Source organism: Colobus angolensis, unplaced genomic scaffold (assembly GCF_000951035.1).
Source record: "Colobus angolensis palliatus isolate OR3802 unplaced genomic scaffold, Cang.pa_1.0 Scaffold251, whole genome shotgun sequence".
In the NCBI taxonomy this organism is placed as follows: Eukaryota; Metazoa; Chordata; class Mammalia; order Primates; family Cercopithecidae; genus Colobus; species Colobus angolensis.
The window spans coordinates 1,494,465-1,509,201 of NW_012115722.1; the positions used below are offsets into that span (position 1 = coordinate 1,494,465).

A 14,737-nucleotide genomic window follows, 5' to 3' on the forward strand; every position below is an offset into this window, starting at 1 on the left:
TCTACAGTTTCAGTGATACATGCCTCTTGAGATTTAACCAATCTCGTAAATGAGTATTTGCTTTACATGAACTGTAGAACATTTAATATGAAAAGCAGGCTGGGCATAGTGGTTCATGCCTGTAATCCCAACACTTTGGGAGGGTAAGGTGGGAGGACTGCTTGAGCTCAGGAGTTTGAGACCAGCCTGGGCTGTAACAAAGTAGACTCCCATCTCTATTAAATAATCAAAAAATTAACTGGGCATGGTGGCATGTGCCTGTGGTCCCAGCAACATGGGAGTCTGAGGCAGGAGGATCACTTGAGCCCAGGAAGTGAAGGCTGTAGTGAATCGTTGATTGCACCACTGCACTCCAGCTTGAGTGACAGAGTGAGATCTGTCTCAAAACAAAAACAAAAACAAAAACAAAAACAAAAAAACCCAACAACAAAAAACCAAAAACCACGAGGAACCATTAAACATGAAGTAATTGAAAGGACACAATCAGATTTTAAAGTGTGTTACTTTTTTGGTTGATTACCTAAAAAAAAATTATATGCTACAGTATATAATTTTTATTCTGCTATCATATAACTATCGATAATTTTTAAAATGTACCTGGAAGAAATTAAATTTCAGAATTAAATAGCTTTTCTTACATTCATTATAAGACAAATGATGAATTTAATTTACAAATAAAACAATCTTAAATTTCTAAATAATCCAACAGACTTTTGCTAACTGACATGTAACCTATTTACAAGATGACTTATGTGATTCTCAAGGATTGTGACAAGCGATTATACCTACCGAAATAAGATGTTACTCCTTACAAATGTTAAATCCTAATATCCTAGTTCCCCCTAAATTTTTCTTCTTAAAATGCATTCCTTCCACCATTAAACCTCTGTATTATTTGCAAGAGAAGACTTTTAAATTGCAAAATCCATCTTCCTATGACAGACAGTGGTAGAAAGGCAGAAGGTGCCAACTAAAGGCCCTTACAAATAAGCAGTCCATCTGCAGCACAGTTTAGATGGTTTTCATTCCTTCGTAAATTAAGTAATTCAAAGTATTTTGTTCTCTATCAAATTTTTAAAAATCAGACTAAAAATGTTTCTGTTTCTAGGACCCACCTGGCTGCCCTTATAAAAATTTCTCAAAACAAGTTTTAGGGGATATCATCACTCGAAAATGAAGTTATCAATAATGAGTTCTATCTGATGGATATGTACTAAGTCTCGTAAGGACCGTGATCCATATATGTAGCTCCTTATTAAACACTATTTGATAATGCAAAGAAATACAGAATGGAATTATGTTATTTCTTCAAATTGTTGAAAACAGTTGAGCAGAGCTGAAGTCTTTGGATCCCAGGAAAAAGTGTAAAATACTACTAACTTTACACCATATTCCATTTTGGCAAATGTCCAGTATCTAATAGCATTCCCATACAACTATGGGAATGAACAAATTATTTGGTAAATGAACAAATTATAAAACAACTAGAGCAAACTCTCAACTCTTCTCAGCATTGTGGTACCTTGTCAGCTCTCAAATGTGATAGTTACTTTCTGGTGTGAGGATTTAAAGTAGATATTTAAATGTTTAAGCATTTCTCAATTCTCAAAGCATTAAGAGTATACTTGAATTCTCTAAGTAAAATAAAAGTTAGATAGCACCGTATAGTAAAGTGGGAAAGGCCAAGTATGATTATTATGACCTCTTTAAAGTAAGACTCAAAGAGGTTAATTGTTCAAGGTCACTCAGCTTATTGAGTCAGAATTCAAACCCTGGTTTTCTGACTCTCCACGATCATTATCATTAACATGTTAAATGAGGAAGCCAAGAATCACATGTGCTCATTAAATGCTTTGCATATGCCTTCATAAATTAAAAACAAAACAAAACAACAACAACTTTAAGGACAGTATCTTTATGTTTGGCCTAATGAACAAGGACAATAACCATGACCAATACCTTTTGATATTAATTAGATTTCAGATACAAGGAAAAATATCTCTGTACAAAGAATACAGAACAAAGGAATCAAAACTAAGTAAGATTTCCCAGGAAAAAAACTAGAGCCAGGGTGTATCTACTCAATCATGACCAGTTTTAGTTCTCAGTCTTATACTTTACTTCTGCAATGTTCCTTTTGGAAACAAAAGGAACCACTTTTTTCTGATTTATTCTCTACTAATTTCCAAATCTGTATCTGTGTCCCAGGCAACTCTCCTAGACACCTCCATTTGGATCCTGTAAATGTAATAAATACAAGAGCTCCACCACTTTGTTTTCCCCATATGAATGTCCTTCTCTATCTTAAAGACAACCATGACCCTCCTAGCTACTTAAGCAGAAAGTCTTCAAGTCATTTCTGACTCTTCCTTCTAAAAATTTCTAACTGGTCATCAGCTCCTATTGATTCAAGTAGGTCTCCATGACCCTGGTCCACCCATCATTATTTCCTACATAAGCCCCTTAAATAATCTTGTTTCTAGTCTTTCCCCTTTCCAACTTGTTCTCCATGCTGCTGCTAGAGTTAAATTTCTAAACCAGATTGCATTATGTCCAATTTCTGCTTGAAGGACTTGAAAAGCTTAACTGCCTTAGGATCAATTTCAAATTCCTCAAAATGGGACATAAAGCCCTTCACAATTGGGGTTCAACTTCCCTAACTCCTTCACCGTTTCATCTCCACGTAATTCATCTCTTGTATCCATACATGCCTATGTCACATTCCTGAGATATTCCTTGTAGTTTAGCAACATATGACTCATTTAGCTGGCTTTTTCCTTCTCTTTGTAAAACAATGAAATTCGCAATTCCCTCAAGACTTAGGTTGAATGTTCTTTGCTTTGCAAAGGTTTTCTTTATTCAGAACATACAGAATTAGTCATCTCCTACTTTATTTTTTTTTCCAGCAACTATAATCCTTTCATTATAGTATACCTGGCATTTAGCAAAATACCTGACACAAGAATTTATTAGTCTGCTAAATGAACGCAAGCGAGTTTCCGTTTGAAGGCTGGTATCATTACTTTTGGTACAGCACCTGTACTTCCTGCTATACCACAATATTACCGATAAAGATAAAGAAAGACTTCTGGATTGAATGCTGAGAGGGGAATGGGGAAGAAAGGAAATGTAGAAAGGAAGTTCAGTGGAAAAGAGAAAACTTGTATGTAGTTTTCTGCAGTTAGTGCAGGTGAGACAGAATACTGCAATAATAAACTATTCAGATGAATGGAAGAGAGGTTTACCGCGTCTTGGTTTGGAAAAAAAAAAAAGGAGAGAGAGAGAAAGAAAAATGGGATATGGCTGGGCGTGGTAGTTCATGCCTGTAATCTCAGCACTTTGGGAGGCCAAGGTGGGTGGATCACCTGAGGTCAGAAGTTCAAGACCAGACTGGCTGACACGGCGAAACCCTGTCTCTATTAAAATTACAAAAATTAGCCGGGCATGATGGCAGAGGTTGCAGTGAGCTGAGATCATGCTACTGCACTTCAGCCTGGGTGACGGAGTGAGACTCTGTCTCAAAAAAAAAAAATTAAAAAAAAGAAAGAAAAAAGGAATAGAAAGGCAATTAGTAAACTTTACAAATATTTTCACCTAATAGAGTTATTAATGTTTCCTTCCAAAATACAAATTTCATCTTACCCCTTAAGACTTAAGATACTCCTGACCCCACGTATCCACCTGCCTCAGCCTCCCAAAGTGCTGGGATTACAGATGTGAACCACCCCACTCAGCCAGATTTAAGTATTTAAAATGAAATTGGAAATCCTTTCTCTCCTTTAAGTTCTTTAAATTATGAAAGTTGATGTAAGATGATTTAACCTCTTACATTAGTTATACTTTGTTCTGCCTTTGGTATACAGATGTTTAGTTTCTAAATTTGATTTCATATGTTCTACTCTAATACTTAGAACTATTTCTAGTTATTACATTTATTATATTTCACAAGGATCAGAAGAGTTCATGTGAAATTAACATAGGGGATCAGAAAAAAATGAAGGAAAATACATTACCTACTGCTTTTTGGCTAATTCAGTATGTTTAAACATTTGGTGTAAGAGACAATTAAACTTTTTCAGTAGTTAGGATATGAACATCACTGCTATGTTAACAAAATTGCACTAACTGTTACCTTGGCAAATGTTGACCCACGTCCTTCTGATTCAATTGTAATGGTTTTTGTACGACGTAGTAAAATCTGATCGATATCCTCTTCACAGAATTTAGAGCCTTCATCTTCTTCCTCCATAATGGCACCATAAGCACCTCTTCGAAGCAGATCTTCTATTTCCTTTTTGGAAAGCTGCTGAATCTAAGGAGAATTTAACTTCCATAAAAATAGTTTTTTTTTAAAGTTCATAAAATGAGAAAGTATCCCTAAAGGATGTCAAAGAACATAAGAGGCATGCTTAAACTGCATTTGGGTTTGGGATGCGCATGAGAGAGAATTCACGGAAATAATATATTGAAGTTGTTGACTCTTCTTTGCTCTGTTAAAACAAGAATTACCCATCTGCCTAGAATGGCTTTGGTTAAAACAAGGCCTAAGGGTTGGGTAATATCTTTCATGGTTCTTTTAAATACTAGGACTCTTTATTTTTTTTTCTTTTTGAGACAGGGTCTTGCTCTGTTATCCATGCTAGAGCGCAGTGGTATAAACACAGCTCACTGCAGTTGACCTCCTGGGCTCAAGTGAGTCTCCCGCCTCAGCTTCCCAAGTAATGTGGACCACAGGCATGCACCATTATGCCCAACTAATTTTTATTTTTTATAGAGACAGGGTCTTGCCATGTTGCCCAGGCTTGTCTCAAACTCCTAGGCTCAAGCAATCCTCCTACCTCAGCCTTCCAAAATGCTGAGATTACAGGTATGAGCCATGTGCCCAGCCCAGTACTAGGATCCTATTATTGATAGATATTAGGCAAGAACCTTGAGGGAAAAAAAAGCCAAAATGTCATCATTTATAACAAGACAAAGCCAATGCTAGTAGTTTGAAACTAAAAAAAAATTTGAAAACTGTTTATATAAACACAAATTCTATTTTGCTATGCCATCATATAAATTTCCTAAAAAGAAAGCAAAGAATTTCTATCTTGAAAATACACTTAGAATTCATAAGCTCTGGAGCTATACAGAAAGAAAAGGATTCAGAAGTATTAACTAAACATAGCTCTGTCCTGAAAAGGTCCCTCTGTATAAAACAAATGTGTTTAGTATTCTGCATGGACCAAAACTAAATGACACACTATTGGAGGTAAAATTAAATGCAAAAACACACAAAAATCTCAAGTGAAAAAGAAAATATACATACACCACCAACATTACTTTCTCTTCCACTCATGCTCTGTAACACAGCTTTATCTAGGCCCAGTTTCAAACTGGCTCGGTCAAACATCTCTCTCTCATATGAGTTACGAGTTACCAGTCTGTAGACTTTAACTGCTTTGTTCTGACCAATTCTGTGGCAACGAGCTTGGGCCTATAAAAATGAAAAGTTACATATTTATTTTCTTAAAAGGCATTTAATAGTAAACTATATGTATGGCATATAAACACATGTAAGAATTCTTAGACCATTTTTATTCAATTACATTCTTTTTCTAGAAATTAAGGAAGAGCTTACCACAGTAAGAAATAATCTCACTATCAGGAATAAGTTAAAATTTAGGTTTATAAGCTTAAATATCAAAGAATATAAATTCACAAAGGACTACTTTTTTTTTTTTTTTTTTTGATGGAGTCTTGCTCTGTCGCCCCAGCTGGAGTGCAGTGGCGCGGTCTTGGCTCACTGCAACCTCCGCCTCCTGGGTTCAAGTGATTCTCCCGCCTCAGCCTTCCAAGTAGCTGGGATTATAGGCACCTGCCACCACACCTGGCTAATTTTTGTATTTTTAGTAGAGACAGGGTTTCACCATGTTGGCCAGGCTGGTCTCGAACTCCTGACCTAAAGTGATCCACCCACCTCGACCTCCCAAAGTGTTGGGATTACAGGCATGAGCCACTGTGCCCAGCCTTATTATGTTTTAATGGAAGTGTAGTCAATATACTTTTAAGCAGGGACACAAAACCTATGAACAGGTTTTATAGTTGATGGCAACTGAAGTTTTTTGTTGTTTATTTTTTAGACACGAGGACTTGCTATGTTGGCCAATAGAACTCCTGGGCTCAAGAGATCCTACCCCTTTGGCCTCTCAAAGTACTGGGATTATGGGTGTGAGCTACCAGTCAAGTTTTAAAGTCTAACCCTCAATTTCTAAATTTTTTTCAATTACATTATCAACAATCTTTACACTGTATTTTATTTAAGCTGGGTAATTTTTTTCTGTAAGTTATTGGGGTACAGATGGTATTTGGTTACATGAGTAAGTTCTTTAGCAGTAATTTGTGAGATTTTGGTGCAACCATCACCTGAGCAGTAAACACTGCACATATTTGTAGTAATTTATCCCTTGCCCACCTCCCACTCTTCTCCCCAAGTCCCCAAAGTCCATCGTACCATTCTTACGCTTTGTGTCCTCATAGCTTAGCTTCCACTTATGAGTGAGAACACATGATGTTTAGTTTTCCATTCCTGAGTTACTTCACTTAGAATAATAGTCTCCAACATCATCCAGGTCACTGCAAATGCTGTTAATTCATTGTTTTTTATGGCTGTGCAGTCTTCTATCATATATAATATATACATTATATATATATATAAATTGTGCCACTATAAACATGTGTGTCCAAATATCTTTTTCAAATGACTTATTTTCCTCTTAGTAGATACCCAGTAGTAAGATTGCTGGATCAAATAGTAGTTCTACTTTTAGTTCTTTAAGGAATCTCCATACTGTTTTTCCATAGTGGCTGTACTAGTTTATATTCCCACCAGAAGTGTAGACGTGTTCCCTGTTCACTGCATCTACATGTTTGTTGGCCATTTGTATATCTTCTTTTGAGAATTGTCTATTCATGTCCTTAGCCCATTTTGATGGAATTTTTTTTTTTTTCTGATTTGAGTTTGTTGTGTAGATTCTGATTCTGGATACTAGTCCTCTGTCAGATGTATAGATTGTGAAGATTTTCTCCCACTCTGTGGGTTGTCTGTTTACTCTGCAGACTGTTCCTTTTGCCATGCAAAAGCTCCTTAGTTTAATTAAGTCCCAGCTATTTATCTTTGTTTTTACTGCAACTGCTTTTGGGTTCTTGGTCATGAAATCCTTGCCTAAGCCAATGTCTAGAAGGGTTTTTCCAATGTTATTTTCTAGAATTTGTATAGTTTCAGGTCTTAGGTTTAAGTCCTTAATGCATCTTGAGTTATTTTTGTATAAGGTGAGAGAAGAGGATCTAGTTTCATTCTCCTACATGTGGCTTGCCAGTTATCCCAGCACCATTTGTTGAATAGGGTGTCCTTTCCCCACTTTATGTTTTTGTTTGCTTTGTCGAAGATCAGTTGGCTGTCAAGTGTTTGGCTTTATATCTTGGTTCTTTATTCTGTTCCATTGGTCTATGTGTCTATTTTTATACCAGTACCACGCTGTTTTGATGACTATGGCCTTATTGTATAGTTTGAAGTCAGGTAGTGTGATGCCTTCAGATTTGTTCTTTTGGCTTAGTCTTGCTTTGGCTATGCGAGTTCTTTTTTGGTTCTATATGAATTTTAGAATTGTATTTTCTAAACCTGTGAAGAATGATGGTGGTATTTTGATGGGGATTGCACTGAATTTGTAGAATGCTTTGGTAGTGTGGTCATTTTCACAATATTAATTCTTCCCATCCATGAACATGGGATGTGTTTCCACTTGTTTGTGTCATCTATGATTTCTTTCTAAGCTGGGTCATTTTGGGGGGGGGGGAACCACCCAAGGTAAATAACTCTGGATATCTAAATTTTATTTAAATGAAGGACAAACTAATTAATATGCATATATGTTAAAAGTGGAGACATCAGAGATCACATAAGGGCTTCATATTTTATCCTGGGTTCCTACTAAACTTAAACTTTTTATGATAAATCTTGACTCCAGATATTCTATAGAATCTAGTTTTTCTCCCAAATTACTAATCACTTTTCCATTATCTTCAGATAAATTAAATAATAAAATGTGGCTTTAAAATAAATAGAGGCACTGATGTTATGACCTTTGTTGACATTTGTACTCTATCCACATCCATTTTGTGCCATTTGGAACCCAGGAATGTGCCATTTGGAACCCAGGACTGTAAATGGGCAACTTTGCTCTAGGTGTAAAGGAAGTACAAGAGGCCAAATATGATCTTAGTCTGTAAAGACTGGATCTACATTAGCAGTCAAATAGGAAAAAACAAGTGACAGGGAGAAGTTGGGAGATTCAGGGTAGTTTTTCCACTTTCTATTCAGGTTCTATAAAGTGACTTTATTATTATAAATTAACTTTTAGAACATCCACTGTAGGCAGTTATAAGCACAAACATGCATTTCAAAGGCAGACAATTATAATTTGGGTTTAACATAGGAATTGGGAAACTACAGCCTGTGGACCAAATCTGGCCTGCCAACTAAGAATGGCTTTTTTACCTTTTTAAAGGATTATGACAAACAAACAAGAATGTGTGACAGAGATCTTATGTGGCACACAAAGCTTGAAATATTTACTAATTGAGCCTTCCACAGAAAGAGTTGGTCTCTGGCTTATTGTATTAATTTTGGATAATCCTTTGATATTTTAAAGTAGATTACATATAGTTACATAAATGAGCAATTTAAAATATGTTTTAAGCTATGTAGATTCTCAATAACCATTTATTATATTTGTTTTTATGCTTACTTAAAAAAAATAATATGGCTGGTCTGCAGGAAGTTATTTAATGGGTTGTTCACGTTTACAGATTGAACTCTACTTTTCCCCTTCTCATGACTACACTTGACTAGTTTTATAAAAAAAAAAAGTACTAATATGAATTGCAATGCAATTAAGACAATGATGAATAATAAAATAATTTCTTTTATATTTTGTTCTCTTCTTATATCCTTCTGCAAATTTAGACCCTCTTCAATCACTGTAATTAATATTCCTATATTTCTATGTAGTCCAAGTATAGTCATTACTTATATGTGTGCCTTCATTTTCTAAAGTATTTTATTAAAAAAGCATACTATATTATGATTACAAGATAAAATTAGAATAAGCGAGTACTTATTTTTAAGGATTAAAATTCTGAAATTTTAATTTTATTACAAATAAATTATTCTTAGAGCTTAGGTCTCTCTCAAATTTACATATTATTATTTAAACTATAAGAATATCAGGCCAGGCATGATGATGTATGCCTGTAAACCCAGCACTTTTGGAGGCCAAGATGGGAGAAATGCTTGAGTCCTGGGGTTCAAGACCAGCCTGGGCAACATAGTGAGACCTCATATCTAAACAAACAAAATTTACTGTACTCAAATAGGTATAACTTTTTATAAGCTAGTAAGACAAATTTTATAAGTTAGTGAGGCATATAAAAAAGTAAAAATTTTTTGTCATGATAGTTTTTATCATAACAATTAAAATAATTTCACCTATTTTATTTGGCACAGATATTTTACAGAGAAACATACATTGGTTTGTCCAGATAAAAATACAAGATGTGGATTACCAAAAACAGTTACACAATTTTACTTTTTTAAAAAATGCATTTCTTGTTAGCCAAGAAAATTATTTACCTGAAGATCATTTTGAGGATTCCAATCAGAATCAAAAATTATACATGTATCAGCTGCAGTTAAGTTGATGCCCAACCCACCAGCTCGGGTACACAGGAGAAAAACAAATCTATCTGAATCAGGTTTACTAAATCTATCTATAGCAGCTTGCCGAAGATTTCCTCTGACTCTGCCATCAATTCGCTCATATAAATATCTATGGAATGAAATGGAATAAATTTACATAAATAATTATAATAAAATTGAAGACATATTCTATCAAATGGAAAGTCAGTTTTCCTGCAGCATTATGTTTTCTCTAAAATTAAGAAGCAATATCATCTCAATTAGTTTCTGTGACTTTATACTTTTTGGTGTTGGTGCTACGGAGAAAATAAAAACAAATATAAAGATATAAAACCTCTGAATTCCTGGATGTATAGGTAAAAAACCACTACAATGAATTTTATTTCAGAAGTTAGAATAACAAAATGCAGTCTATTAAAAACTGCTTTGCTGATCTCACCATAATACATCACTTTCTTGCAAGAAATAAAGACTTTCACAAAGACGTTATACAAGAAGGCTATGAATGTTTCTTTTGTCCTTAATCCATAATACTCTTAACTGACATACTTGCTTCTATATTGCAATCTATTAAGAACACACTGGAATGCTGTTGAATTCTTTATAGTCATTACTGCAAAGTAATTATCTTTTAACTTCCTTTATCCTTCCCCATTTAACATATACAAAACTCAAAAACTGCAAGACATCCAATAAAAATAAAATAGATAAAAATTTAGGAGCTTGGACTCTAAGTGGTATACATATGACACATGACACATTTCTACATATGATTTACTAGAGTTTTAGCAGTCACCCCACGATTATCTCTGGTACCTACAAAATGGATGAAAGACTTCTAATGTTTCTTATGACAATAAAAGAAACTCTGAATTTTCCATGAAATTTATTACAATAGAAATTTATAAGTACAGTTTTATCTGTATAAGTTCTCAATGTAAAGAGATTTAAAAAATGTAAGAATTACTATTTTTAGGAACAGTGCAACTTAATGTTCATATCACACGATATAAAATTGAGAATAATATACATTTTAAAATGAGGCTAAAGAGTAGGACACTGACACTAAAAATGGAACCAGAAATAAAAATGAGAAATAAAAATGAACTACACAATCTCTAATAACATAAAACAGTATAGACCTTTACTTATCTATATGGGTTAAAATCTATTGAATTAAAATCTGCAAGTCAGATGCGGTGGCTCATACCTATAATCCTAGCACTTTGGAGGCTGAGGTGGAAGAACTGCTTGAGCCCAGGAGTTTGAGACCAGCTTGGACAACATAGTGAGACCTTGTCTCTATCAAAAATAAATTAGCAGGGTGTGGTAGTGCATGCTTGTAGTCCCAGCTTCCTGGGAGGCTGAGGTTGGAGGACTGCTTGAGCTCAGGAGTTCGAGGTTGCAACAAGCTATGGTCACACCACTGCACAACACCCTGGGCAACAGACTGAGATCATGTCTTTAAAAAAAAAAAACAAAACCAACAAAACAAAAATAAAAAAATAAATAAAAACAAAACAAAAAATCTACAGCTGAAATTTCTGATTCTCTTTTACATTAATATGTTACTATCAGATGGAATCCTAATGGTCTGATAAACTATCCTATGATAATTAGCCTATTATAGCCTAAATACTGATTAGACAATACTTTATTTTATTTTATTTTATTTTGAGACGGAGTCTCACTCTGTCGCCCAGGCTAGAGTGCAGTGGTGCGATCTCGGGGCTCATTGCAAGTTCTGACTCCTGGGTTCACACCATTCTCCTGCCTCAGCCTCCCGAGTAGCTGGGACTACAGGCTCCCACCACCGCGCCTTAATAATATTTTGTATTTTTTTTTTTTTCCAGTAGAGACGGGGTTTCACCATGTTAGCCAGGATGGTCTCCATCTCCTGACTTCGTGATCTGCCCGCCTCGGCCTCCCAAAGTGCTGGGATTACAGGCATAAGCCACCGCGCCCCGCCTGATTAGACAACATTTAACATTATCTTATTGTGATGTATCAATAAACAAAACAAAACAAAACACACACATTGAAACAAATCAGAAAATATGAAAGCATGAACAAATTTTATATAGTATATAATAAAAGTCCCACAGCTTAAGGCTCCAATTATAACAATGAAATAGATCCAAAGGTTCTTGAATCACTTTTTTCAATTTTGAAGATGACTGCTGTAAATATAAGTCTATTTAAAGTTTCATCCACAAGGTTTATTAATCAAGTAAAATGCACATTATTAAACCCATTCCTGGGTCAACAAATCAAATATTTATTTGCAAGCTTTTCTTAATTGGACTCCTCAGGCACATCTAATATTGCAACATATGCAGGTTAGGAAAACATAAACACACAATCCTAAACAATCTTTACTTATAAATTTGAATGCATTATTCTAATATAGGATAAGAGAAAGATATGATTAAAGTTCATTTACATTACAGTGCTGCACAAATCTTAATAGCACAAACTTAGCATAATTCATAGTATAATTCAGTGGATTACAGTATGCTTTACCTTTTATGTATGAGATAGTCCTCCAGGATGTCAAGGCAGCGAACCATCTGAGAGAAGATGAGCACTTTATGACCTCCGGCTTTCATTTTGGGAAGCAATTTATCAATAAGGACCAATTTACCAGCAGACTGGATCATTGCTTGAAGATGAAAATCAGAAGCAGCTGGATTATATGCATCTCTAAATTCTCCAAGTATTTTCTCCTCAGCACCTGTCAAAGAAATAGGAGAAGGTAATAGCAATGCACAAATGCAGGAAATTCCCAATTGCTTTCCTTTTAATCAAAATTAGTGCTCCTGTGTGCTTTTGTAACATAATTTTCCAATGGCATGTACATTGCTTTTATTAGAATTATTTATGCTTGTTGCTGAACCTTCACCAATACCAGACTGTAATTCCATTGAGGACATAAACAATGTCTTAAACATCTTTTTATCTCCTCAGACACCTGGCATAATACCTTGTATAAATTTATGTTTGCTAAATGTTTAATGAATGCTATTAGGGAAAAAATAAAACTGTGATCCTAATTCAGCTGGTAAACACATATATTTTTAAACATCTAATATTTAAACAGCAATCATAATAGTGGTCATCACTGAAGGATGATCATAGTTGATCTGGATGTGTCTATGGGCATCTTGTTAGGCATCAAAACAAGGAAACAAGAAAAAATTAAGGCTAGGTGCAATGTCTCGCACCTGTAATCTCAGCGCTTTGGGAGACCAAGGCAGAAGGATTTCTTGAGGCCAGTAGTTTGAGACCAGCATGGGCAATATAACAAGACCCCATCTCTACCAAAAAGAAAAAAAAGAAATCAGCTGGGTATGGTGGTGTATATGCCTCGTTCTAGTTACTAAGGAGGCTGAGGCGGAAGGATCAGTTTCCAGGAGCTTGAGGCTACTGTGAGCTATGAACACACCTCTGTACTCCAGCGTGGGAGATAGAGTGACACTGTATCTTAAAAAAAAAACAAAAACAAAAAACAAAAGAAAAAAAACACAGAAAAAGAAAGAAGAGAATAAATTAAAATGAAAGCCATGTTACAGGTCCTTGATACATACTTCCTTCAGATAATCCAAATCAGAATTAAAGAGGCTCTCTGTATTCCTTTCCATAGCCTGTCTAGCCATAAGAGAGTGCTATAACTACAAGAGACCAGCTGTCTTGAATGAAGTGAGTAGAGAGGGGTATATTCCCAAGAATAAGTGAAAAACCCAAATATTGTACAGAGAGAACACTGGGAGAGAACCTGATAAGATCTTAAAAAGTAACATTATTACAGCACAAGAACTGAAACACTAACTGATGTATCTAGACTGGAAAGAAACCAGGAAAAAAATGGAAATGCAGAAGCCCCAAAAATGGGCTTTGCTGTCTTTGCCCATGAGGAGGATTAAACAAGTGGACAACTTCTAGCCGAAATTATACTGAACAAACTGCTGCTGTCATAACCTGGTGTGCTAACATCAGTCACTGTAACGAAGTAGTTCACATTGCCTCTGATTCTGTAACACTTGTAATTCCTTAGACTATCACAGTAGAGAGTCATAACAGCTACTACAGCTGTAGTGTGTTGTTTATTTATTCATTAGTATTTGTTGCAAGAAAAAAGTATTTGTTATAACCTTTCTTAGCTACCTTTGATAAGATATGGATGATTACAGCATTTCCTGAGCTCCATCATGGTATTGACCAAGTTAGGTACATTAGTTTGTCCTGCTCCTTTGGATAAAAAAGAAAAGTTCTTTTCCAAGATAGCCCGGTAGTATTTCTTTTGAATATTAGTAAGTTCTACTTCAATGATGGTTTCTTCTTTAGGTGCCAACTTCTTTTCCACATCTTCTTTTAATCGTCTCAACATCATTGGTTTCAGGATAGCCTGAAGTTTCTGTACCTGAATGAAAAATGATAAAAATACATATAACATAAGTGAGCATTTAATTACACATACAAAATAATTACAATGATAAGAAATGTGATGAATGTATTTACAAAGAGCAATAGGATACCTGTTCCTCTGTTTTCAGATCCCCAAATTCTTGCATAAATGTTGATTCAGAAGGAAACCTTAAGGGTTCAAGAAAGTGAAGAAGACTAAATAGTTCTTCAACTGTATTTTGGAGAGGTGTGCCAGTCAAAAGCACCTTGTGTTCCTACATAAAGTGAGAACAATTCACATCAAACATCACAGTATTATAATTATATGAAAGCTGACTTAGGTTATCAAAGGTTCAATATGCAAATATTTTTCTGACTATATATATATATATATTTTGTTTGTTTGTTTAGAGACAAGGTATTGCTGTGACATCCAGGCTGGAGTGCAGTGATGCCATCATAGTTCAGCATTACACGTAAAACATAATTACAATGATTAGAATAAATTACAGTGGTGCCACTGTAACCTTGAACTCCTGGGCTTAAGGGATCCTCCTGCCTCAGACTCCCAAGTAGCTAGGACTACAGGTATGC

The 14,737-nt window shown here is 35.1% G+C and overlaps 1 protein-coding gene across 1 annotated transcript in view; it reads right to left on the reverse strand.

Annotated features, from left to right (window-relative positions):
- Nucleotides 1-14,737, reverse strand: part of CHD9 (chromodomain helicase DNA binding protein 9) — a 235,821-nt gene that overhangs the window by 68,816 nt on the left and 152,268 nt on the right. Inside the window, exons 14-19 of the mRNA XM_011946605.1 lie at nt 14,275-14,418; nt 13,904-14,159; nt 12,263-12,473; nt 9,674-9,869; nt 5,312-5,479; nt 4,133-4,312 (exon numbers count right to left, since the gene is read on the reverse strand). Of these exons, the coding sequence (XP_011801995.1) occupies nt 4,133-4,312; nt 5,312-5,479; nt 9,674-9,869; nt 12,263-12,473; nt 13,904-14,159; nt 14,275-14,418 (1,155 nt within the window). The remainder of the gene's footprint in view (nt 1-4,132; nt 4,313-5,311; nt 5,480-9,673; nt 9,870-12,262; nt 12,474-13,903; nt 14,160-14,274; nt 14,419-14,737) is intronic.